This window comes from Daphnia pulicaria, chromosome 3 (genome assembly GCF_021234035.1).
Source record: "Daphnia pulicaria isolate SC F1-1A chromosome 3, SC_F0-13Bv2, whole genome shotgun sequence".
NCBI lineage: Eukaryota > Metazoa > Arthropoda > Branchiopoda > Diplostraca > Daphniidae > Daphnia > Daphnia pulicaria.
The window spans coordinates 10,875,386-10,900,801 of record NC_060915.1 but is presented as its reverse complement, the minus strand read 5'-3'; the positions used below and the strand labels follow the sequence as shown (position 1 = coordinate 10,900,801).

Here is a 25,416-nt window from a genome sequence, read left to right as displayed (position 1 = left end):
GAGTGCGCACCTCTTACCTTTGTCTTTCTCTCAAAATCACCTTCCATTTTCCAATTGTATTTAGAAAAAAAAACTAAAACATTACATCTACATGAGATGAATTACTTTCTCTATTTAAGTTTAGTTTACAGTAAAAAAAATCACGGGATTTGAATCAGTATTAGGCAGCAGACGATACGATATCAATTCCTCCTTACAATGTTGTCAAACAATAAATTTAAAAGAAGCTTTAGAACAAAAAATTTTTCTAAGAGATTTTCATCATCATCCATTTTCCCCATCAACTATTCTTCTGTCTTCCTTTCGTCCTCTTTAGACTAGCTATACCCCATTGTTCCAAGTTTCCTTTGTGTATAACTGTATAATAGTTATCCTCTATATTTACACTCTATATCTAGATCATCAAGATTGGCCAACCAAATCGGTCGGTTAAGCACATAGTGCGTGGGCGATTCATCGGGAAACGCTCACGTTGGAGCGATCTCTCTCCTCTGTCCAGCACGACCATTCTGTCATCATTAATCACGAAGTACTGAGTTCGATTAACAAGATCTCTGACCCCGTTTTTTGGAAGCGCTCCTATATTTATCTTATTAGATTATTTTCCTGAGGTTGTCTTATAAAAACGCCTTTGCGGTTAACCTCATATCCTTTCGTAGATATTTACCTATAAACAGGAAGTAAATGGTAAATAGTTCCTGAAACCAAAACGATAAGAGGACAGCAAACCATCTAAGTGTAAAGGTCGACACAGCAATGAATTTAACATAAACTTCTTTGCATTTGACGGCGTTTTCATTTGACACCTTTTGAAGTGATCCCTGGTGTCATCAACACTAGCAATTATGTAAGATCACACTTTGGATATAATAAAGTCAAATGTCTAATTTTCCTCGCCCTATGATTTTAGAGATGATCTCATAAGCCAATCATTTTCTTTTTGCAACTGCGAAGGTTAATCTACTTTTAACGAGATGGATGTTGAAAGCGTCTAAAAGGGTGTTGGCTATAATCCTCTAAATGATTCTCATCGCATATGGTACACGGGAACGCGAACAGGGAGGAGCTAATTGAAGGAATATTTTTAAAATTAAAGTTTATACTTGATAGACTCCCTAAGTGTACGGAAATAAATAGGTACGGACCAAAACTTTAAGAGATATTAATTATTGATTTTATAGTTCTATATTCAAGGTTAACTCTTAGTGTATTTCACGATTTCATTTTGCGCACCTTAAAATTCTGTTTTCAGAATTTCAAGCATATAACGCCATCTGTGAATGCTTTTCCGAAACTCTTATAGATAAGTTTTCCCGCACTTTTATCAAATCAAATGCGACGTTGTTTCCTAGTAGAAAAATAATTACAAAAAATGACTCAAATACTTTTCAATATGTAATTATATATATTAACAATGTGAGTTCATTTAATTGATTATGTCTGTGAATAATTTTAGCTAAAGCTTGACATTTCTGAAGCATTGTTTTCATACACTTTGTAGTCTGCTGCTGACGTTCCAAATGGCAAATGAAAAATTGAGTGTGAACTGTGAAGACTGAAGACAGCATGATGCCAGCATGTAGGCCACATGTGGATATGATGCTATGTGAATTTATTAGCCATCTTCGGAAATTGTAATGAATTGTCACCTTATAGACGTCTAAATGTGAATAGGTATATCCTTTATTTTCCTGTATTGAATGTAATCATTTGCTTGTTAAAAAGTGAAACTTTAAATAACATCTTGATATTGACAATCCACAAACCAGTACTAGCTTGTTCATAGTAGATTCATAGTTTACAACACTAGAGATTTATTTTTCTTCTAGTGCCATACAAAGTATACATGTGCTCATGAAGGACTGTAATCTAAACGTTTAAAGCATTGTTATCAACACTGCAAATGATAATATGTTTTACCATAGTTTAATTTTCTGTTCATTCTGTAGTCTCACACAATTATTGGAATGGGTCATATTGCAAACCTCTGGGAATTCTTATCATGTATGTATAGAAAGAGTTAAAATGTATGTGTAGAAAAAGGGGGCAAGCAAGCGTCAGATAAGATAAAACTTAAGTGCTATATTTGCTTAAGAAAGAAAACAGGAAGAGAGTTGAAAATGAGCTTATATTGACAATCGATTTCCGCGCGTTGGAGTTGCGCACCGGATCTTTCTTGAAGTCAGTACGTTCATTTTCAATGCAGTCGTCTAACTAGAGTCTTGGGTGGTCGATGATCGTCTCGTTAAGCTTTCGATCTCTACTCTACAATCCCTGAGACTACGTATATAGCATTGTGAATCCCACGGTTAACGACTAGATATATTCGCTTTTTTCAACGTTAGGAATCGACATCGCCACAGGATTCTCTCCTCGTCCAGCAGAGGCGCCATGGCTGCACTTCTATCGACCCGTCCTGAGGCTGGAAAAGTCCTATAAAGTCTGCGAAGAAGACCCCGCCCGTCTTCTCTCTAAAAAGTTCGTGAAACAAGGAAAAATTCTCCAGATTTCATCATTCTAGATTGGTACGTATCAAAGTTATTCTTAACCTTGAAATTTTATATGTTAAAAAAAAAAATAACCACTGCAATCCGTTCAAGAGGACTCGCCAGATTTCTTTTTTATGGTTCAATTAATTTTATGGCAGCTCCGTGTATTTTTCTTGGAGCACTTTGATATAATTTCACTACTTTTGAATGAATTTGCTTGATCGTCCAGATACGAGATTATTCCATTAGAAACGGGGAGTATTACATTATTTAAATATGACGTAAAAGAAATGGATCCTGTGTTTCGGTTGGTTTCGTGACAGGGATCGAGCATGCGCGCTTCATGTTCATATCGTGAGTGGATTTTTTCCGTTCGTTGGTGTTCGGTCAAGTCGCATTAGTAGTTTATACAACGTCGTTTGTTTCTATCCGGAATCGGATTTCTACGTTGCGTCGCCCCATCACTAGTGAGGTGATATCCCCTTGATCCATTCATTCCCGGCTCTTGATGTGTGACGAAGGATCCTCTTAACTTTTCAGTCTTCCCTTCAGGGGCACCCTTGTTAATATCCCCCTACTTCAACACTTGGAAAATAAGTGATAAGTGCCAGTCATATGGTGAAGGGCCTCACAAAGCCACGAGTGGTCTGAGCTAGCCTAAAGCCCCAAACTAGTCTGCTTACTGCGCAATATGTAAAACCATAGTCTAACGATAGATGGGTTATACACATTAGCAGCTCGTTTGTACAAGCAAGTCAACTGAGAAAGAAAAAAAAGCGAACCCAAAACATTTCACGTCACAGTTTGTCACCGCTTAATTGACCGATCGTTTCGGGTAGTTCAGTCACAACAATAGTCATCATTACCATCGGCCGAAACGGCTTTTTCCCATTTTTTATTAGCGATTATTCTTGACACTCTTGACGTCCCGGCCATGTCCGCAAAGTGTGAATTCCCCCCCCCCCCCTTTCGGTCACAGCCAGGTCCAACAGACCGTAAATGATTACGTTGGTCGCGGTTATTTTTATGTATTTATGGCTGAAATATCTGAAAGATTTTTTCTCGGGAATGTGCATGTGTGCGTACCGCCGTATTACCCGATTCCGACTCATTCAATCACGGAGACCTTTTCTTTTCTTTAACCCAGCTACCTCTTTTATTATGCAGTTTTGGGACAAGGCGGAGAGATTGAACGCCGGTCAAATTTGTTCCGCGTGGAAACATCATCGAGAAGGGGGCCGAGGAGAAGTCGGGCGGTGCCGTGAAGTGCAGGTGAGATTTCGCTTCAACTTTCTCACGCCTCATCAAAAAGGCAAAAACAGCCGGCAAATTTCGTACATAGGTATATATATATATTTCTTTTTCTTTTCGTTCTTACTATGTTTACCGTTTCTTTGAAGAAAGAGAGTATAGGGAGTAGTGTATAGGATGGCCTTGTATGTCGTAAGAATTAGCACCGCCATGCATAATCGCTGTGCTGGCGTCGCCCGTATAATTATTCGCTCGCGCGCAATCTCAACTAGTTTTGATATTTTGGCGTGTTCTTTTTTGTTTACGATGAAAGGCTGAAAGTAAAGAATGCCACGATTTCTTTTCTCGTGTGTGCAATTCGTTTGGGGGGGGGGGGGGAAACATACAGCGAAATTCTCTGTTGAACTGATGACCTGCGCTCTTATTTGTCCATTAAAAAACGTTCCCAATTGGTTGGTTCTCGTTGAACGCCGAGTTGCTTCACGCCTCGAGGACAGCTCTGCGCATCGTGAAAACTTTTCCAGATCATGTTTGCCTCCATCATCTCTCTTTTTGCCTTTTAATATCTTACTCGTAAGTTCATTTTAGCGAGCCCGTCCGGGAAGGCGCTAGTCCGGTTTTCTTCGTCTCTCATTCAGGTGTTTGCTCGCGGCCAAATGAATATGCATTGTGTGTCAATGCTGTTGGACGGGGCGTACATAACGAGTGCGTACAGTAATATTTAAATTCCATGGTTCTTTCTAATGACACGCGGGCGGGACACTCCTGTCAACTACGGCGAGAGAATTTTCATCTTCCTTCCCCTCCGTAGTTGCCGGTCTGTGATGATGATTATGTTGTTGCTGTTGTTGTTGTTGTTTTACGCCAGCCGTTAGGTATACACCCTTCTGGGTCTTCTTCTTCAGCCACTTGGTCTTCTTTAGGCAGAAGGATGATTGCATATGGCGTCATAACTGCGCGTCAAAAGGAGTCACCAAGTCGTGATTGAGCGCACGGAATTGGTTTTCCCTTGAAGCGAAGGATCGTGGCTCGCCATAATCGCAATCCAAACTTTGGTATTTCGGTTGATGACGCGTCTGTGGATAAGGAGCCGCTTTAGAGTCAAGGGAAGTTGATTGGTTCAGATTGCTGCCGCTGTTTGTTGTGTGTAGCGACCCGAATGAACCCCGAGATGACCCCCCAGAATAGTACCGGAAACTGATGGATGAAAAGAGAAATCACGACAGTGCTCCCTTTTATGTGCAGATTTGATGTGCCGTTTTCACCAGGCAGGGAGATTTCCTCATTATTTTCGGTAAAGTATTTTTGTTTTTGCTTTTTTGATGGAAGGTCACACGCACTGTAAGACAGCAGCGGGAACAGACTCGGTTGGAGATGACCAAATCGGGATCGGAGTTGAGTGTCTACGTTTTTGTGTTACTGTTGTTGTGTATTGCCCCGCGTCTACCAGCTTTTATATTGCGTTGTTCCGAACGTTCCGAAGAGGTGAAATGAGTAGGCAAATCTATTATTAATCAGACCGAACATGCTACGACCATACATATATATTTTTGTGGAGATGGTAATCGCCTCGGCGCGCTATAGACGAAACTTTCGCCGACCAATTCTTTGCCCTGCCATTTTGTATAATTTGCTGGAAATTATTGTATACAAAGCAACCGTAAAGAAGCCCGTTTTTATCATGTCGTGACGCTACCTTAAAGGTATAACGCAGCTGGTGTTTTGCAGATATCGTTCAAAAGATTCTTTTGTTTACTTATCTGGAAAAGGCTTTTTCTATCGGAAGGAACGAAAATTGGCCCGGTGATGTGATCTAATGATGAGATGATTAAATAAGTGGATAACTAGCCATCGAGTTGAATCGTGATTGATGTGATGTTTTTGAATCGTTTCAGGTCAGAGGTGTGAAGATCATCGTCAAAAACGAAGGGCAATCGCAGTGAAGGCGTCAAAGGTGATTGCCGTTCCAGTAAAAGCCAAAGAAAAACAACAACAACAACATCAACAACAACCTATAGACGTGCTGGAAGAAGAACTTTACAATGTCTTTTAGACGTCAGCACAGACAAGCTGGAACGGCTGGTGAAACATCATCACGATGGGCGTGGCCACCGATGGGAGGAGAAGGAGGTACTGTTGGTGCGGCTAAAGGACCCCGAGGCGGTAGTTTGAGCGCGCTGGACCTGCTGGATCGCTCGGCCGATGAGCCAGACGTTGGCTGGCCGCAGACGGAAGCGGAGCTGGCCACATTTTATCAATCCAGCATCATGGATCAGCAGCAGCGGCACCTGGAACCGCTCCGTGAAGATTTGGCCGATTGGCTCAACAAAATCCTTGGTGAGTTTAATCATCCGCACATATACTACTCGTCACTTCGATTTTCGTTTGGTTCGCCTCTTCGTCGTAGTTTTTTGTTTCCCCTCTTCAACTCCTTCCGCTTCTTCTTTTCTCCAAGCCCCCATTGTCGTTTGTTACATATGTACATACTTTAGATACGCGCCGGCGTGACTTGAAAGTTCTTGAAGGCTCACGGTCGTTGCACATATAAAAGATCCGAAGATAGGGATCCTTTTTGCGTGCTAGTCCGAAGTCAGCGGGCGGCGATTTTCGGTTATTTTTATTTTTTTTTTTCTTGCAAGAATTTTTATTTCGGATGGCATTTGATTTGCACTCGAATGTTTCTTTTGGTCCCTTTGTGCTACGCGGGCATATGACCAAGTAAAAAAAAAAAAAAGTGATGGTAGTATAAATAAAAAAAAAAAATAAGTGTTCGTCAATATTCCCCTCACAAAAAAATCAGCGAGATGGAATTGTTAAAAAAATTCCATTTCCTTGTGACTGTCCATTCGTTTTATTCGCAACAAAAAAATTTTGGCAGATGCCTCTCAATCAAAAAAGTTGATTTCAGCGAGTGGTTTTTTTTGTGTGTGTGCTGACCATTGCGCAAAAAAGCTTATCTAATTTTTTGTTGTGACGAGGTTTAGTTTATTCATAGAAATGACCTTTGCTCATTCTGTATGCTGAGCACATGTCATTCATTCTCGTTTTTTTTTTCCTTCTGAGTTAAACGAAACAGAAAGGTCAGGATAGATATATTATGGAATATCAAAAATCATTCTGGCGTCGTGTGCTTGGAATATCTTCCTCCCACGAAGAACAGCCAAATAACCTGTTGTCACGATCTAACATCAGCAGAAATTCTCCTTTATGGTGTCATGAATGAAAAGCCTCGCAAATTCACGAGCGAAGGCCGGACCATGATTTGACGGTTAACTCATCGAAAGAGGAAGGAAAAAACGGAGAGAGAGAGAGGGGAAAAGGATAAGAGCCTGCAGTACTACCGCACACACCATTGGAACCATTTTTGACCAGTTGGAAAACATGGGTAGGGCTTGGGCTATTGTTGTTTTTCTGCGGTCGTTGCATAGTAATAGCCAGAAAAATTCATAGTATTTATCTCTCTACATGCACTGTTTGTTTGAAATGAGAAAAGAAAAAAAAAAAATTACCAAGAGATTTGCTTGTTCGAAGAACGATGGGGCGGTGGATGGGGTGCCGCTGTGAATGTGTAATCCTTTCCCGGTTACGAGATGGACGCGTGTTTTTTTTTTCCTGTCTTGTTGTTGTTCTTTTCTTCAGAGGAAAAAGCGGAACGAACGAGGTGCCCAAAAGACGTACGCGTTTGACGAATCAGGGTATCAATTTGTAATTTATCCTTCCTTTTTTATTTTTCTACCTTTTGGCCTTTTTAAATTGTAAAATCTATTTTTATGATGTGGGAGTGTAAGCCGATGGGCAAACGAGAGAGAACAGCTAGTCATTAACGGACCCTGTCCGTCAGTCCATCCATCCAGCAACCGGGATTGAAAACTTCTTGTAGTTCATAACCGACGGCCATTCTGAAAATGGATTAGTGAAACAAGCAGGGGGTGGGCTCTCTCTCGTGTACACGTTCCAACTACGTAGGAAAGAAATTTTTATGTAAGAAGATGGAGTTGATGGCTAGGAGGAGGACACTGGACCGGACCGGTTGTTTACTTGCGCAGTCGTTAGGAAGAATCAAGGCAAAAGTAAAAGAGGGGGGGTTTTGAAATGTGATACTCTGAGCTAAGCTGTAAATACATAGGGGCAGTCGCAGGGCATTGAGTTGCTGTTGCAGACTTTTTCTATTCCAAAAGACGATATAGGACTTTAGGGGATTTGCCTTTTCCTCTTTGGCTGTCTGCCTGTCTGTCTCTGACAGACATAAAAGACACATCCGCCAGGCGCGAAACAAGTACCCACGTCCCCATTCATCATCGATGTATAGAGATGTGTATGTGCAGTATTTACAGCGTATGAGCATTGTAAACATATATTGTATAGCCAAGGCCACAAAAGTACTGGTCATGTTATAGAGGGGAAGAAACGGAGAGTCGGGAATATTATGTATTATTTACGTTGAGCCAAAAAGTTGAAAAAGAAAAACAAGAAGAAGGTTTCTACTTTTACGATCGTCTCTTGTTTTTGTTTTGTTTTTTTCTTTCTTCCATCTTCCTCCAACCGAAGCCACGGGTCACCCCGCTGTGCCAGCGTCGGGATAAAAAAGTCCCTCGGCCCTTCTTCTTCTTCTTCTTACAGCTGCCGCCGTTACCGTCATATCATTGCAACCACCAAAAAACATAGACAAACAAAAAACAAAAGAGAGAGTAGGTCGAATAAAAAACATACTTAAGAAACGATTGAAATTCAAATACGAGTAGAATGTTATCATGTTCCAGCTAGGATGTAACGCAATCCGGGACTTAGGGTTTTCCCAGTTGCATCCGGGCGGATGGTATACAGGCTCTTGTTGATTAATCACGCACGAATCAGATTTGCTGCTCGTTTTTGCCAAAGATTTAGTGTCTTGTCCTTTACCCCACCCGCAGTGCGTGAACATGGACGTTGGTTGGATTGCGTCAAGAAATGAGTAAAGAAAAAAAAAACCCTTCAAAGTGCAGTGTACGTCAGTCATTACGTGTCCATTACGAGGTTATGAGGTGGTGTGTTGATTCTATTTTTGATGTTGAAACTTCTTGTTTTCATTACAAGATGAAATTGTTTTCGTGCAAAGACGCCGCCTGCCAGTCTTTTGTGTGCGAATGTTTCCACGTCTCCCAACTTGGAGAACTTCTTTTTCTGTTTCAAACATTATTCCACCTTCGAGCTAGAGGAAAACTCGTCATCCGCATCATCCCCATTTGGCCTTTCTGTGTTTTTACATGGGAATCGGTTGGCTCCCATTTTTCCTCCCATTGTTTTCCCACCTTTCAGTCTCTCATGTTTAGCTGATTGAGTCGTCAGAATAATAAGAATTCTTTCTTTTTTGTTTCCCTTTCTACACGCCAGACACTATCCATCATCACAAAATATTATGATTGCGATGCACAATCGGGAGATCGATTTTCAGGTTCGCCTGGTCCCGGTGGGCTTTTCTCAGGTGTAAAGGGCGTGAAATTGGATATACTAGCTCGCTGCTGCTGCTGCTCACTAGGTAGAAAGAAATAGTAATAACAATAGCAAGGTTTGAATATAGCTGCTCGGCCATATCATTAAAATCGCCACGGCATCACCCGGAACGTGAAATAAAATGAAATCGATATAAAAATAAAAGAAATCTGGTTTCGTATTGCTTTGGAAACGGCTGCGTCTTTAAACCAATGTACAATTTCTGCATTCTGAACAGCAGCGGCAGCAGCAGCGGCGACTTGGATTATACCATTACTACATTTCAAGGTTCTATGCTAATTACAGCGTCGGCACGTGTGTAAATCATTTTCCGATAACGACCCGATCGTAAATCGGCACCGTGCCGCAACAGTGCCAATCAATTCTTCGGCGTTCTTCTCGAGATTCATCCTCGGTGGTTCTTTTAGTTGGTTCTTGTTTTGTCCGTGTGGTTTGCGGCCATGTTGTGTGATTTGTTATTACAATCCGACGATAGGCTGCAGGTTAATTAGCCCGTCTGTATGCAAGATTGCGTTGGCGGGTGCTATTAAAATGTGTGCATACGAGGGAATAACAAGGGCCGTACCCACGCGAGGTTATGGAAGCTCATTTCCGACCACTCGATTATTTCAAGATTGTATTTCGTAATCGCACAAATTGTGTGGCGTAAATGACCAGCTGTTATTCATAAGTCACGTTCATGTAAGCTATTTCAAGGTTGGCTGCAAGTGAAAAAAGAAAAGAAAATGAATGGCAAACGATGAAGGAAGTCGACGACGACTACGAATAATCAAAAGAGATTCCAATCTCCCCAAGGTTGATTGGTCGCCAGATTTCAATATGCAGCAATTTCCCTTTAACTATTACCATATTAGTTTTTCTTTTCTTTTTCTTTTCTCTTTGGGATGTTTTATCAATCTCCATTTTCGTATTTGATCTAACGGTATTATGTTTATTTTAGATTTGGATTACTTGACGTCGTCCAACTTTATGGATATGCTGGACACTGGCGTCCTGATTTGCCACCTGGCGCGACGCATTCAAGCCATAGCCAAGGACGTCGTTACGAGCCGCTCGAGGGCCCTGTTCGGCGGTGACGCCGCCGACGCTACTTCGAAATATGACGGTGCTAGTGCGGCCGCTCTCCTCAACGGCTCGTCGGATAACGTGAAGCAGGCACAACAATACCTCCAAGCGCTCCTCAGGAGTGCCAACAATCAAGCAAATCTCCTAGCCGCAGCCAAGGTCTCTATATACTTCGTATTCGTCTCCTTTTTCCGACTCCGGGCCGTTTTTCTCTACTTATGTCAATAGACACTGTATCGTAAAAAATACAGATACTTAAAATATGGCCAGCCCAAGTAGTCAAAAGTGTGGCCCAGCTAGATGATTATTTTGCCTTTTGGTGAAGAAAGCGAAAAAAAACAAAATTACGGGGCTGCTGGCCGTGGGGTTGAATACGTAAGCAGTTCGGCTATTTAATAGACAAGAATATGAAATGACTGCGATGGCAACGAATCCGTTAAAAGAGTAGTACAAGGGAAAAGAAAAAAGAAAAAACCATATTTGCAAAACCAAACAAAAAATCATCTTGTCGAACATGTTGCTGCTGCGTACCTTTAGATTCCTCCTCCTCCTCTTCTTCTTCTTATTTTCGTCTAACAGTTACAAAACGCGTTGGCACCCTGAAAGTGTTCAAGATTGATGAATTTGACATTTTCCGCGAATAGAACTCGTTTTTCTTTTTCTGTTTGAGTTTGAATTGATCAATGACTTGGATTTGTTCCCTAGACTTGATGGGTGTCTGGTCCAAAAGAAAAAGAAAAGACGCAGAGAAAAGGCCATTTCTCTTTTCATGTACACTACTACGTCTAGTTGCTGCCTTCTTTTTGTGTATCTTTCCAACTTTAAATAATAGTTTGAATGCCGAATATGGTCCTATAGATGGGGCTCGGGCTTTTCTTGGTATCTACCCGGCCAAGATAGCACCATCCAGCTGAGCGATTCTCTTAGCGCACATACACTTTACTTTGTATCTATAATGTTTATTCTTCGTTGTATTTACTTGGTTCCCCTTGTCCTCCGATGACTAATGTTTAACTCGGTTTTCCAAGATGATACAAAACCACTCTACCGCAGATTAATCACGCAGGTTTTCTCTCACTCTCAAGGCTGCTGCCATTATGATTAAAATGGTAAAATGATGATGAGGGGAGTTTTAAGGTGAAAACAAAAAAAGATCAAGAAAGAAAAATTTAATGGAAAAATAAACCAATGGCACCTTTAGAAATGGGAAAATGGAATAAGCCGGTTATGGTGATGCCGTTAAAATTACAGAGCTCACCAGGACTCGACTAAAAGAGCAGAATGATTGAGTCAGCGAGTTGATTAATAAGATTCCCCCCTTGTTAATGTCTTGTCGCCATTGTCTTGCTGTTGATGTTGTTAACCTATTCCTCGTTATTATTACATTTTCACAGGCTGTGCCTCAAGGGAGGGTCCGGTGCTGGGAACGAGCGGCCAAGGGCAGCTTCTTCTCTCGCGAGAACGCCTGTAATTTTTTGAACTTTTGTCGACAGCTGGGCATCCACGAAAATCTCTTGTTCGAGAGCGAAGATTTAGGTAAGTCCTATGTGTTTTTTTTTCTTTGCCTTCCATTTTAGAATTTTGTTCATCTCCCATTTTTGATGAATTCCATCAAACTGACGTGCTGTGCCCGTAAATGCTTTTTTTTTATTGTAATTTTGGTTCGTTCGAGCCCTTCCCAAATGATAGCTAAAGAAGTTACGACGAAAAAAACAACAACATTTGATTGTAAGTAACGTCCGGCTTGAAGGAACCGCTCGTTTTGATAAGCGATAGGAAGCTAATGGGAAATGACCGAACCCATCCGATCCATTGTTCTCGTATGCGATAGTGAAAACGACACGGGAAGCCCGTTGCCATTTCCTCTTTCTTTTTTTATCTGAAAGTATAAAGATTTGCAATTGCAAGATTTCAAATAGTATGAGTGATGATGGGCCAGAAAACCACAGAGTGCCTCACTCACTTTTTTTTTGACCAGCGCGTGCCTTGCGGAACAATGGCGGTTTTTCACTCATCATCATTGCAGTTCTTGTTCCTCAACAGTATAACGCTAGAGAGAAAGAAGAATCACGGCAGTTATATTTTTTTTTTTCATTTTTTCTCATTTTTTTTAATGGGCTATAAAGGTCCTTTTTTAGTGGAATCCCCCAAGTTTGCAGCGAATCCACCATTTTTCTCTTGTTATTTCTCCTCGGATCCATCCGCACTCTGCGGGCTACACATCCTACACGCTATAGGCAGACTGTGTATAGCCATATCCGGAGCGAATGTGATTTGTGTAGTTTCTCCCGTTATCTTATTATTTTGTGTGTGTTTCCTTCATCGGTTGGAAACTCGTCAAGTTCCTTTCTAAAAAAGGCAAAAAAAAAAATCCGAAAAAGAAAAAGAGAAAAAAAAAAGGATTTTAAGATTGAGATGAAGTCCAAAATTCTCTTAAATTCTTTCATGCGTGCGGATGCCGTGATGTGTTGTTTAGTTTGTTCACGACACACAAAACTTGCGCTGCAGAGAAAGAAAGAGAGAACATCATCATGATTGAAGGCGTGGGGGGGGGGGAAGGCTGACGTTATTCTGTAGATAGATGGTGTCTTGTCTTCGACTATCTTTTTTTCTTCTTTTCTTTCCGTACCTTCGTTTTGAAACGTCAATATCATCGTTGGTTACGTTAGGTTAGATTGCGTGTGCCAGAGTTTACTTGATGTTATAATGTGTGTGTGTGCCGTTGTTGTGTTTGTTTGTTTCCTCGGGTCTTCCGTTTGATGAAGCACCGGAATTTCCCTTCAACGTCAAGAGATTTATTTATGTATAACCCGCGTTTGGTTGGTCGATTGTCGTCAGGTGTCGAGAGAGAAAGAGATGGGCCGGAATCTCTTTATCTAGCTCCGTCGTCGCTCCATCTCCCACATGTATATGAGAGCCAGAATCGGCCCGAGTTTTGTTGTGGCTTTTTATTTCTTTTATTCATGCGCCACCGCCCTGCGCCAGCGCCGAAGAGATGCGGCCATCCATCGCCTTATAGGACGGACGGACAGTACACATTAAAAACGCAGACTTTCCTACTGCTGTATTTCTTTTCTTTTTTCTTTTTTGTGGCTGGAATTAGAAATGATTTCGACGGGCGCAGACAGCTCTCTCTCGCACTCTAGTCTCTCTGATTTTTGTTACAACTTTCTCGCCAAGCTCCGAAATGGATCAATGTCGACGAGTCGATGTCTAGCGTCAGGAGATTAGCATAGTTTTTGCACGGTCAAATGCATTGAAAAAAAAACCAGCCCAATGATTATCATTCTGGCATAACTGTTTATGCTCGACTCTGTGAGTGTGGGAGCGAGAAAGGAGAAGAAAAAGAGATGGAGGAGAAAAATTTCATTCGTATGACTGATGATGGAGCCAAGTGTGTTGCTGTTTTAGGATAGATATCTACCCTATGTTGGCTGCAAGGCGGGTTCTGAGCTGTAACGATGATGGATCGCGGTTGCGTGTTATGAAATATGAATTAAAGACATGTTTTCCTTCTTTTTTGTTTTTCTGGCGTTGTCTTGGTTGTTGGTGTTGTTGTTGTTGCTGCGCGTGCTCCCATACAGTGCTGCACGGACAGCCGAGGAATGTGATCCTGTGCCTACTGGAGTTGGGGCGGGTGGCCGGTCGCTTGGGCATGGAGCCCCCTGGACTGGTGCAACTGGAACGCGAGGTGGACCTACAAATCGAACGGTACCAATGCGGTCTGGAACAGATGACGGCCAATCTCCTTCGTCTGCGTGATGATAACGATGACGATGATCACGTTGATAATGTTGATCATAATAACCATTCTGCTCCTCAAACCACCAACGAACCTTTAACCCCCTCTGATGATCGAAAGGCCATCGCCGAGCCGTCAAACAACGACGTGATGGGCCACGACGAAGCCGAACAAAATCCTGTAGCTCACCTCAACAGGTCCGTTTCTTCTTCTTCTTCTTCTTCTGTTTCTACTTCGACTTCTTCACTAGTTTTTCATTGGCTTTTGCTTGGCAGCGGTGGATGATGGCGGACGTTTCACGTATAATTCTCCGATTGTTTGTTGTTTTATGACTTCCTCACACGTGCAAACAAAGTCATTGGACTCTGCTTTTCTTACGCAGCGGGTCTCTAATCCTACAGCTCTCTAAAAAAAAAGCAGAAAAGAAAATGCCTGCAACCGCCTACATGTTTCTAATCTAATCACTTAATCCAGTCGGTTGGACAATCGTTTGTTTACAGTACGTGAAACGGGCCTTGTAATTTTTAAAACCGCAAATGTAAATACCAGTCAGCTCTTGAATAATAGATTAATGCTAAACAGAAAAACAAAAAAAAAACAAAAACAAAAAATAAATAAATAAATAAAATAAATTGAATAATAAAAATAAAAATCTCACCCACTGGGATGTAGCCAAACAACTCCTGACTAAAATCGGACCTGTTCACGAATTCTAACTGGCAGATCTCTAACGTACTCGGTGAATGCGAAATTGGACGGCCATGACCACGAGTCAATACTAACCCGGTGCGAGCCGCCTACGAGTGACGATTCCCCTACACTACTTCCGGTGATCCGGACTGACGACAATCCAGCCTGTCGTTCTCCCGTGTCACCGTCTCCGTCCATAACCTCAACCACTTCTACCACCACGACTAACGCCAGCCAAACTCCTTCGATTGTTTGCAGACAAGCCGATGAGGTGAGTTCATCTCCTTCTTCTCCGACCAACAGCTACGGCAGATTGCCCTTCAGCCGGCCCATCAAAAATCCATCCGAATTAGACAAAAAGGTCAGAGTCGTCGCCATTCTCCCAGCTGAAAAACACACACACACAAAAAAAAAACCAAAAACAATCCAAACATTTGTAGAGGCTTCGATACATAATGCACCAAATTAAATTGGCTTTTTGATTCATTTCGGGATTGTCAATCCGAGCTTCCGTTAGAGTTACCTGCTGGTCGCTTACCCTGAAGAACAATTTTCTGGTTCGATTGAGATGTCTTGCTGATTCCGAATTTTATTGTCTTGACAGGTGGAGCACTTTTTGTTGAAATCCCAAGCCGAGTGCCGGTGTGCGGAAAAGTACTGCGATCGTCTCAAAATTTACAAGATATCCGAAGGGCTCTATCGAATCGGAGACCGGAACGTCTTCATTCGTGTATGACATTTTTTCCTAACGAATTTTTCCAGTAGTACCTGCTATTATTTTTTTGAGGCTCATTTTTTTTCTGTTTGTTTGTTTGTTTCCCCTTCACTTGTTTCTTTTTCCATAGTTATTCAAGGATCGTCACGTCATGGTCCGCGTTGGAGGAGGATGGTATGGCATTTACCGTTAATACGAACATATTAGATTTATTGCTTACATTATTTTGGTACACGTCAATTGATAAATACAAAATAGGGACACGCTTGAGCACTATCTCATCCGTCACGATCCATGCCGTCGCGGCCATGACCACAGCCGCAGCCCTACTCCAGAGTGCGGAGGCCGGCCAAGGCTGTCTAACGGAACCATCAGTCCGGTGGGCCCACCGCTTATGACCAGCTCCACTCCCTGTCTGTCACACGAGGTATACGTTTAGCCTTGCCTTTTTAATGAGCCCCCCCATTTACATGATTTCACTTGATTTCGCTCAATTCGTTTCCAAGGCGAGGGGCAGGACACCGGAGAAAATTATAATGACGCCGACGACGTCGACGACCAGCGTCGGAAGCAACGGTCGCAGGAGGTACGTCGGTCGCAGTCTCACTATGGATCTAAATCAGCAAATCAACGCCCATTTTAGCACGAATTCGATCGGGACGACGCCAACGAGCCGACGGAGTTCCACAACCTCCAACTCGGCTTCGAGTTTCACCACGCATACCAAGCTGTCCACCTTGACAGCAGCCTACAAGGTATTCTCGAAGAGCCTATGCGCTCATGATGATTGATGATTAAAGATCGATCTTTTTTTTTTTTTTGGCTGCATCATAGCAGGAAGGGACTCTCTCACCTACGGGTCTGACACCTACGGCACTGACACCGGAGCTGAGCAAAACGACTGGCTTCAACTTCGGAAGAGCTCCGATGATTCCCGGACGGAACGGTTCTTTTAACGCTGGAAATAGCGTCAAACGATCAAGACCCACGCCCGTCTACAACCGTTCACGGACCACCGATCTGTCCGACTTGGCCCGCCGCACCAGCGCTCTCATCTCCCCCTCTCTACGCTAACGACTTCATGTTCTTTCAGGTTCCTTTATAGTTACTAACATAACGTAAAACAACTACTGGTCTAATGGTATACAACACATTAGCGTCACTGTCTTCTTAAAAACAAATAATAATAAGGAAACAATACGTTTAAACGTTTGTAAATAACCGCAACTAACACTTTGTGTGTGGTTGGCGATCCTGGTGAAAAGATCCTTGATTTCATCGCCACTTTTAGTTAAACATTACCAAATAATAATTCGTCGTGGCCATAGTTGCACGTACATAATGACAAGATTTAACTCTGTTCCTCTCTGACCGTCGGTGCCAGATCTGTTGATTTGTGTTCTGTTACAATAACCATTACAAGTTGTCTCACCACTATTCAAAGGTCTTCTTGTTCTCACTGGGAGGTCCAACTTGGCAGTGAAAGGCAAAACGGAAAATAGTGTAGTACTCCGAAGAAAGTCCAATTTCTATTGTTTTTATAATGCAAAAGAGTTGTATTGGCAGAAAACAAGATTGGTTGTCTCAATGATGACCGTGAAATTTTGGTAGGAAAAAAAAGTCTAATCTAGTGATTTAAATTAAGTATGAGTAATGAGTAAATCACATAATTGAATAATGGTATAAGTATAATATCGTCAACACTGGTTTCCTTTAGGGTTGGCCATTGCACTAAATTTCCAAAAAAGGTCATTTTCTCCTTTGTTTTTAAACGTTATTTGCTCCACCCCAGTTTTGTGCCTGTAAATGAACATTGGAAACCTGTTTCAAATCACACCGGATAAAACAATTTGTTTCTACAAACCTGGAAGCTCTCTCCTGGGCGTTTCCCGATCGTCTCGACATGGAAACCGATTTCAGATAAGGCAGAATGATTAAGAATCTTGCGTCCGTCGAAAACAAATGCTGGTTTCAACATCGAATCATACATTCGTTGATAATCGTAAGTCTGTTTTCATTCAGAGAAACATTTTGCATAATTTATCATTCAAATAAAAAAAATTCTGCCAACGCTTACGGAAAATTGATCCCATTCCGTGCATATTACGAGTGCGTGAGTGCCCTTGGCAGCTTCGTAGGGGTCCTCGTGAATAGTGACACCAGTTTTTTCATCCGATTGATCCAAATCCAGTAGTATTTGGGCTCTTTCGACCTAATTCCAAAAGTATTAACTGTTTAAATTGAAAATGCAATTTGCTGTAACAACGCTAACTTACTTTAGGATCGAAAATATGAAGACAAGCTCCTTCTTCCAGGAGATGTTTGGCCACGTAAATCGCAGGCGATTCGCGAGTGTCACCAGTGTTCTTTTTAAATGCAAATCCCAAAATTGCAATGTGCTTATCCGTAATGGTGTTGAACATGGCTTGAACGATTCGTTGACCAAAGCGCGTTTTTTGGTATTCGTTCATGTCAATCACTTGCTGCCAATATGCTGCAACACTCGTCAAGTTGAGGGATTCGCTGATGTAGACCAAATTGAGAATATCTTTTTGAAAGCAACTCCCACCCCATCCAACGGAAGCCTACACGAATATGTGATTATTAGATGCACGGTTCTCGGAGCCTTGCGTGATATTGAAGTTCTCGGTATGAATATTATATGTACCAAAGGCCATGTCAATCAAGTACAGTACCTGGAGGAATTTGGGGCCAAGACGGGAGTCGAGTCCGATGGCCTTGGCAACTTCACTGACATCAGCACCCGTCGCTTCGCAAACTGCAGATATGGCATTGATGCTTGAAATTCGTTGCGCTAAGAATGCATTGGCAGCCTTATACGTCACATGCAGAATTAAATAATTAATCATTGTCGTCATACTGTGAAATCTTATAAATTTACCAATTTTGAAAGCTCCGAAGACCAAGTGTTCATTTTAATGATTTTCTCCGCCGGAACCCAATGATGATACACCCAAGACAGGGCATCAATTGCTTTTCTTCCCTCGTCACTCTCTTCGCCGCCAATGAGTACACGATCGGGATTTGTGAGATCATTCACAGCAGTACCTTCAGCCAAGAACTCGGGATTTGAAAGCACTTGATAGCTAACTCCAGGTTTTGTGTTAGCTTTCAATACATTTACAATGGATGCTGCTGATCTAACGGGAACAGTGCTCTTTTCCACGATAATTTTACTTCGGTCGCACACTTCGGCGATAAGTCGGGCGCAAGATTCGACAAACTAAAGAATTTTTGATAGAATGATGATTAATTTACTACAGTTAATTAGGTCATTAATACCTTCAAGTCAGCAGCACGGCCTTTGCCCAAACCAAAAGTTTTGGTTGGTGTATTGACAGAAATGAAAATCAAGTCTGCCTCCTTCAAGGCAGGGACCATGTCAGTAGAGAAAAACAAGTTTTTGCCTCTACATTGTTTTACAATTTCTTCAAGTCCTGGTTCAAAAATGGGTAGTTTTTCAGAGTTCCACTGGTTTATTCGTAGCTCATTCCTGTCTACTACAGTCACTTGAATATCAGGACACTTGAGAGCCAAAATACTGCAAGTAGGGCCACCCACATAACCAGCACCAATGCAGCATATCTTTCGAATAGGAGCTTCGGCTGTTGTATTAGCTGCCATATCCTTTTCTAATAACCTACAGGTTGAGTATCACCTATTTAGTAAAACAAAAAATATAAATTAGCTTTAAAATTGTTATCATGGCAAGAGGGATTCCAACTTCACTAAACCCTACATTCATCAAATAACAAGAAGCAAACATAAATGCAAAATTAACACCAACAATTAAGGCAGCTTTTTTTATCTGATCTACAAACCTTAAAAATTCAACTGGAAATGAAGATATCACCACACCAAATGGAGATCAACAAGTAGGACAAAAAGTAACGAAGCACAAAGTGGGCGAGTCTTGTCCTTGTGTATACGTGGAGCAGTGTTGTGAAATTTGACGTCTATTTGACATGTACCAAAACTACCCATTGTTTAAAAAAAGGCCGATGACCGGAAAGGCTATACGAGGGCGGGGAAGAAGGTACATAGGAAAGAAAATGAAGTAATCGAGGTATAAGAAATCGTTATCGTTTCTCTTAAGCCAGGCCAGCAGAAGCTAGCAGACAACAAAAAAAGCAGACGATCTTATGGACAATAAATTCAATTTGTTATTTTTGTGCATGTGCAATTTACTAGTATATTTGTGAACAAGAGAAAATTTTATTTACTTACGTACTATTAATTCTTATCATGTCGTAAACTCTATAATCCATATCGAGTTGATGTGGGTTGGTTCGGAAACAACTACAAAGATAAACTGTTGCCCAACTAAGTTAACATGTTGCAGGTTTCTATCTAAGTGGCATGATCTTTCACTAAAACATTAACAAACATGTAAGTTCTACATGTATGTTCTACATAAAACATCAAATCATATAAATATTCAACATTTTCATTCTGTTGTATTAACTATTTGGTTGTGTTTCAATAAGATACCATGGCAAAAGTAGGTGATCGTGTTCTATTTAGAACTGTTACTGTGTTAACAGTTATGCTGCCACTCTTTGGCTTTATTGTATGTGTAGCTTGGTCTTTAATTTTTGACTTCAAAAGTTCAACTGCTACCCATTGTGGAGTAAGTAATTTATATTTTTTGTTGCTTTCCACTTAATTTTGCTCATCGTTGTGTATGTTTTGTACATAGGTACACAATTACCTGCCATCAGTATCAGCTGCAATTGGGGACTATCTCCCTCAAAGATATATTTGGAGATTTGTTATAGCATTACATACAATTCCCAGGATCCAGATAGCCTTTGTTTACTATGCATACTTCATGTCTATTCTTGCCAAATGGCATGAGAATTCTGTGTTATTGAACTGCATATTGAATCTAGTTGAAATCTTGTCTCTATTTGGTCTCACTTTCATATCCTCCACTGACAATTATAGTAAGTAGTATAGACCGTAGAAGTTGACTTTTGTAACTTTGAATTCTTTAATTTTAAATGTTACATTTTATTCTTGTTTTACAGCTATCCACAAATTTTTTTTTATCACATTCCTCCTTACTTCGACATTTTACATGGCTTTATCAATCTGTCTTCTGGGACATCGGATAACGGCTCCCAACGCGTTAGAAGTCAAATCTGGTCGATATAAAAAACGCTTGTTTGTTACAACGCTTCTTGCTGTTTTTGGAGCCGTATATTTTTTTGCTCGTCACAACAACTACTGTGAACCAATGAGTAAGTAATATCCTCTAACCAAATTAACCAGATTGAGAGGCACTTGTGTAAACATTAACAAAAATCCGATTATTTCTATCTAGTGTACACATGGTTTGCCTTGTGTGAGTATCTGGTTATTCTCTGTAATATGGCATTCCACATGACAGCATATTGGGACTTCCCGCATCGAGAATGGAGCCTGCGGCCATCACCTGACGTTCGCCAACAATTCCGAGTTTGACATCCTGCAACACTGTAATTTTCTCCCGCCCTTTTTCACACTCCCCCTAGCACAACTTACATATGTAAAGTGATTGACTACCTTCAACTCCCATTCTGTGAAACACTCGATTGAACGAAGCCAATACATCTGGCCCCTCGTCAACGCACATGGAGGCCATTTTAATTATCCCATTAATCAATTCAGTTTAGATTGAACACAATCATGGGCAGAATTTTGAAGTTTTTTAAGCGATTGAATTGCAGGTCTTCGAGTAGCACGTGTTTTTGCGGATACGGTAAGTCAAACTTACAAAATATATTGTGAACAGATTGTACTAGTTCGATTTATGACAGATAACTTGAAAGATGAGCAGTCTCAGGTCTTCAAATTACCAAACGGCAATTCCATCGTAACTAGATAATCTATATGTTTATTCGTTAAACTTGACATCGCCATTTGATTCATAACTTTAAACTGCAGGTTATTTATGGATATGAAAGAAGTTACATGAGTTCTTTTATAATTGTGATGGTATCATTATTTACATTTTTTACTGCCTTGCTTATTGCAAGTATTCGCCCTGGAGGATTGACGCCATGGTTTTACAGACGTTCAGCTTTATCTCGAGCAACGAAAGTCATGTTGTCACCAAAATCATTTGTTAACGTTCATCACGACAGTAATGGTCGCCGGTGGTTCCTTTGGCGACACCACCGTTTTACTTGGTGTGCCCAGTCTGGTAAATTTAAACGTATGCGATGCGTGGATGAAATAGGACTTCGGTTTTCCGACATTCATGGACTAGGCAATGGACTTGATCCCACTAATCATCGTTTAAGGTATACCAAGGCAATTTACAATATTTAGACAAATGCTAATTTAAATTTTTTTTTTTCTAGGCAAGATAGCTATGGAAGCAACGTCACAGATGTTGCTCAACCCAGTTTCATTTATCTGTTTGCCTTTGCGTGGATAAAACCTTTCCGCCTATATCAAGTAATGGCTATTACTATCTGGATCATTCAAAAGTACTACATCTATGCCGGTATTATTGGAATAGCTGCCATTGCTGAAACGATGTCGAGTATTATCCTCAAATATCAGGTGGTGTTTTCTGATTTCAATACTTTTTAATTATCGTATTGACAGTTAATTTTTTGTAGCACCAACGTCGATTACATCAAATGTCGCTTTTTAATTGTGAAGTAACCGTTCTTGGTCCTGGACATGACAGGCGCATCATAATGTCTGATGATCTAGTGCCAGGATCGGTAATTCAAATAACGCTTAAAGACAACATTATAATGCCGTGTGATGCCGTAATTTTATCTGGTAGCTGTGTCGCTCGTGAATCAGGTACCACAAACAAAAACAGTATTTAAAGTAAAGTTCTGATCGTTATTCAAAATTGCAGATGCAGCTAAACCAAAGCACAAGTATCAGCTTCCCAAGTCGCGAACACAAGTATACAATCCACAAAGCCATCGCCAGCACACCTTACTCAGAGGATCTTCGCTTGTCTTACATACTGAAAAAGTAAATTGGCGTATTGTAGCTTTGCTTCAGAAATTCCTATAGCTTTGTTCCGATAGGTAATTGCTCTGGTTATTCGAACTGGTTGGAGTACGGAAAACGGTGCTGCCCTTGCAGCCAAACTGGACGCTGTCAGTCGCCCATTGATTTTTGATCGCCACTGTGACCGTCTGTTTTTATTTCTCGCGTTCGCTGGGATATGCGCTGCTACGTATGGATTCTACATCAGAGTAAGGAAATCAACGATAACGTATGCCTATATTCTAATCTTATAGAATAACCTGTGTTTTTCGTGTATTTTAGTACTCATTTCTTGATGTGCTTGGGCTCATTCCTGAAGGAATGAGTTTTCTCTTCATCTGTCTTCCCCCGCTGTTTTCTCCAGCGCTGTTTGTGACCAGTCTCTGCTCATTTGTCCGTCTTTATCAGAATGGATTTCGTTTTAATTCTTTTGATGAGCCAAGTTCAGTTTTAAATCACACAGGTGCTACCGACACCGTTTGTTTGCTAGAGGTAATAAATTTTTGAGAGCAATTATTTAAACTGTTTGATTCTATATGGGATGTCGATTTGTAGAACGTAGTTATGCGAAATGTAGATGCCGCAATATTGAAAGTTTCATCAACAAGGTATACAATATGTAGAAACAACGTTTATAATAAGAATCAATAAATCAATTATTTGTAGATACGATGAGTGGGCACGTGATCCGCAGCTCACATTATGTATGGCTAGTTGCGTCACCCAACATACATTAGATGACTTAAAGGTATACTATTTTTACTATTTGGCATCTGAACGACTTTTTATTTTGAAATTTGTGTTTAGATGTTTTCAAATTCGGCTTGGCAGACTGTTGCTGGACAAAACCATCACAACGTGCAATCAGTCAGCAACGAACATGAAATCTATCGCATAACTAAAATCTACGCTGATGAAACACACTCTTCCTTACCGTTAATTCTAGTCAGAGCCGACCCAGTTGAATCAGTTAATGCTGTGCCGTGGTACTTTCTCCGAGGTTCCTATTCAGATGTCGTGGCATTCGCTGAAGAGTTTCCAGGTAAATAAACCGCATCTAATAGCGTATAAAGATTTGCCTCTTTATAGTTCGCCATCGTTAGATCACAATAAAGAGGATCGAGCGCAAATGGTGGCATTTGCTGGACGACCACTGACGGAATCAGAGAAATCGTCGACTCTAGATCCAGATTTAAATCTTCTACTACGCAAGTTTCATCTTTTGGGCGTTGCTTCAGTCGAGTACAAAGTCTCAAAGGAGACTTGCGCTGTCGTTTCTGAACTTCGATCGGCCAGCATTCGAACCTTGATAATTTCAAGTAAATCACAAGTAGTACACGACGATAATTTGCATAAAATTAAATTCTACATCCTTTCAGATCGAGAACTGGAAGAAGCCGTTCATCTAGCGCGTAGTTCTGGAATCATCTTCAACAAAGAACCTGTGGCTAAGATAGAAATTCCTTCGATAGAAGAATTAAATCCTCCCTCGCTGAGTGTCATCGATCTTCCCGAAACTGGTATGAATGATTACTGGGACATCTTTTATTGTAAACATAACAGCTACTGTCTAATCAGGTTCTGGAGCTAATCTAGTAGAAATCGGCATTCAACGTCAGTCTCACGTTGTTTTAACCGGCGATATGCTCGACTCTTTGCTAGAATCATTTCCAGAAATGATTGATCAGATTATTGGTCGAGTAACTGTTTTTGCCTCTGCCAATGCAGCTCAAACGAACTGTTTTCTTGAGAAATTGGATGGACTTAATCGTACAATACGTTAGTTTTTTTATTATTCAAATCTATGGTCAAAACTATAGTACGATAACATTTTTCATTTGATTAGTTGTTTGCAAAGATGACGAAGACTACTGCTTCTCAGTACCTCTAACATGCTTGACCTTAGCGCCTCATGATAAACGCCAGGTACTACATCGTGACTTGTGCAGCAATCAGTCCATCAACAGCATCAGAAATTTATTGGAAGAGAGTAGAGCATCGCTTGCGAGATCCCTTGGAATCAGCAAACTCATGGTTTGCTATGCGGCTGCCCGATTGACCTCTTCTCTTTTGCTTTACGATGATCCATCTCCTGCAATTCAGACGCTTTTCATCGACCTAGTTTTAGTAATGACCCCTGCGATGCTCTTTGGTTGTACACAGCCGAATAACCAACCCCTTTCTAAAAAAGTACCATCTGAATCGATCGCCCGGCCTAAAGAAATGCTATCCATGTTGTTTCAACTCGTACTTATTGCAGTCACTCAATACTTTGCTGTCATAATGGCCGAACACCAGCCATGGTTTGAAAGAACTGTGCAAAAAACAAACTGGACCGATGATTCCTTTACTTTGTCGGACGAAAACTACGCAGTTTACTCTTTATCGCTCTTTCAGTATTTAAACCTGTTTATTCTTTTCTCTTCTGGAGCTCCTCATCTTCGTAGAATCTGGACTAATCTAGGGCTTACATTCTATCTTCTTACGTTAGCCATATTTTGCTCTGTCATCGTTCTTGAACCATCTGAACAACTTAAAATGTTTATGGGGGTAAAAACCCCACCCGTGTTCGACTTCCGTCTGGCACTTTTCTCCCTGGGCGTCATTTACATGATCACTTCGTTGGGCATTCAATGCCTGATTGATTACTGTTCTCTTCCCAGCTGCTTATCTAGGAACTCATCTCGTGGTTCGGCATATATGGGAACATTGCAGAATGTCAACGTCAACGTTTTATATCGACCTTCTACCTTAATCACTCAACAGCAAGACTCCACTAACGAGAACATTTCCCAACCCACTACCTTGAACCTACCCATTTTTTAAATGTATAGCATCAAAGATCGATATTTCTATTTATGTGTGATATTTATCGATTCATATGTTTTAAATAATAAATTATTAGGCGAAGCTGGGCGCTTTCTCACGATTATGCGTAGTCATGCTCGAGT

At 41.1% G+C, this 25,416-nt stretch overlaps 4 protein-coding genes across 15 annotated transcripts; 3 read left to right on the top strand and 1 right to left on the bottom strand.

The window, feature by feature from the left end:
- The first annotated feature begins 1,537 nt into the window (after nt 1–1,537).
- Nucleotides 1,538–16,879, top strand: LOC124328431 (GAS2-like protein 2). Of its 12 annotated transcripts, none has more exons than XM_046787195.1 (13): nt 1,538–1,674; nt 2,346–2,525; nt 3,657–3,831; nt 5,636–6,077; nt 10,171–10,454; nt 11,690–11,831; nt 13,880–14,234; nt 14,761–15,088; nt 15,332–15,457; nt 15,573–15,616; nt 15,701–15,869; nt 15,949–16,197; nt 16,277–16,879. In XM_046787195.1, the coding sequence occupies exons 4-13, from the start codon at nt 5,783–5,785 to the stop codon at nt 16,514–16,516; spliced, it is 2,232 nt and encodes a 743-aa protein (XP_046643151.1). In that variant the 5' UTR covers nt 1,538–1,674; nt 2,346–2,525; nt 3,657–3,831; nt 5,636–5,782; the 3' UTR covers nt 16,517–16,879. The 12 variants fall into 12 exon arrangements, with proteins under 12 accessions (XP_046643151.1, XP_046643150.1, XP_046643155.1 ...); XM_046787194.1 differs by lacking the exon at nt 1,538–1,674 and adding an exon at nt 2,188–2,284; XM_046787199.1 differs by lacking the exon at nt 1,538–1,674 and having other exon boundaries at nt 2,201–2,525; nt 15,949–16,028; nt 16,086–16,197.
- LOC124328435 (post-GPI attachment to proteins factor 2-like) lies at nt 1,864–21,099 on the top strand. The gene is made up of 6 exons (XM_046787207.1): nt 1,864–1,875; nt 19,655–19,852; nt 19,951–20,093; nt 20,163–20,409; nt 20,494–20,706; nt 20,790–21,099. The coding sequence occupies exons 3-6, from the start codon at nt 19,956–19,958 to the stop codon at nt 20,927–20,929; spliced, it is 738 nt and encodes a 245-aa protein (XP_046643163.1). The 5' UTR covers nt 1,864–1,875; nt 19,655–19,852; nt 19,951–19,955; the 3' UTR covers nt 20,930–21,099.
- LOC124328434 (UDP-glucose 6-dehydrogenase-like) lies at nt 16,978–19,564 on the bottom strand. Its single transcript, XM_046787206.1, has 8 exons — nt 19,285–19,564; nt 18,746–19,121; nt 18,345–18,686; nt 18,139–18,276; nt 17,719–18,027; nt 17,520–17,654; nt 17,307–17,450; nt 16,978–17,242 (listed from the first exon to the last, which is right to left on the bottom strand). Exons 2-8 carry the CDS (start codon nt 19,085–19,087, stop codon nt 17,210–17,212), a joined length of 1,443 nt encoding a protein of 480 aa, XP_046643162.1. The 5' UTR covers nt 19,088–19,121; nt 19,285–19,564; the 3' UTR covers nt 16,978–17,209.
- LOC124328430 (polyamine-transporting ATPase 13A2-like) lies at nt 21,068–25,375 on the top strand. The gene is made up of 15 exons (XM_046787192.1): nt 21,068–21,206; nt 21,265–21,320; nt 21,392–21,750; nt 21,811–22,015; nt 22,075–22,267; nt 22,326–22,447; nt 22,504–22,674; nt 22,748–22,957; nt 23,021–23,073; nt 23,132–23,213; nt 23,273–23,507; nt 23,569–23,784; nt 23,845–23,985; nt 24,044–24,244; nt 24,312–25,375. Exons 1-15 carry the CDS (start codon nt 21,134–21,136, stop codon nt 25,289–25,291), a joined length of 3,297 nt encoding a protein of 1,098 aa, XP_046643148.1. The 5' UTR covers nt 21,068–21,133; the 3' UTR covers nt 25,292–25,375.
- Nucleotides 25,376–25,416: the final 41 nt, after the last annotated feature.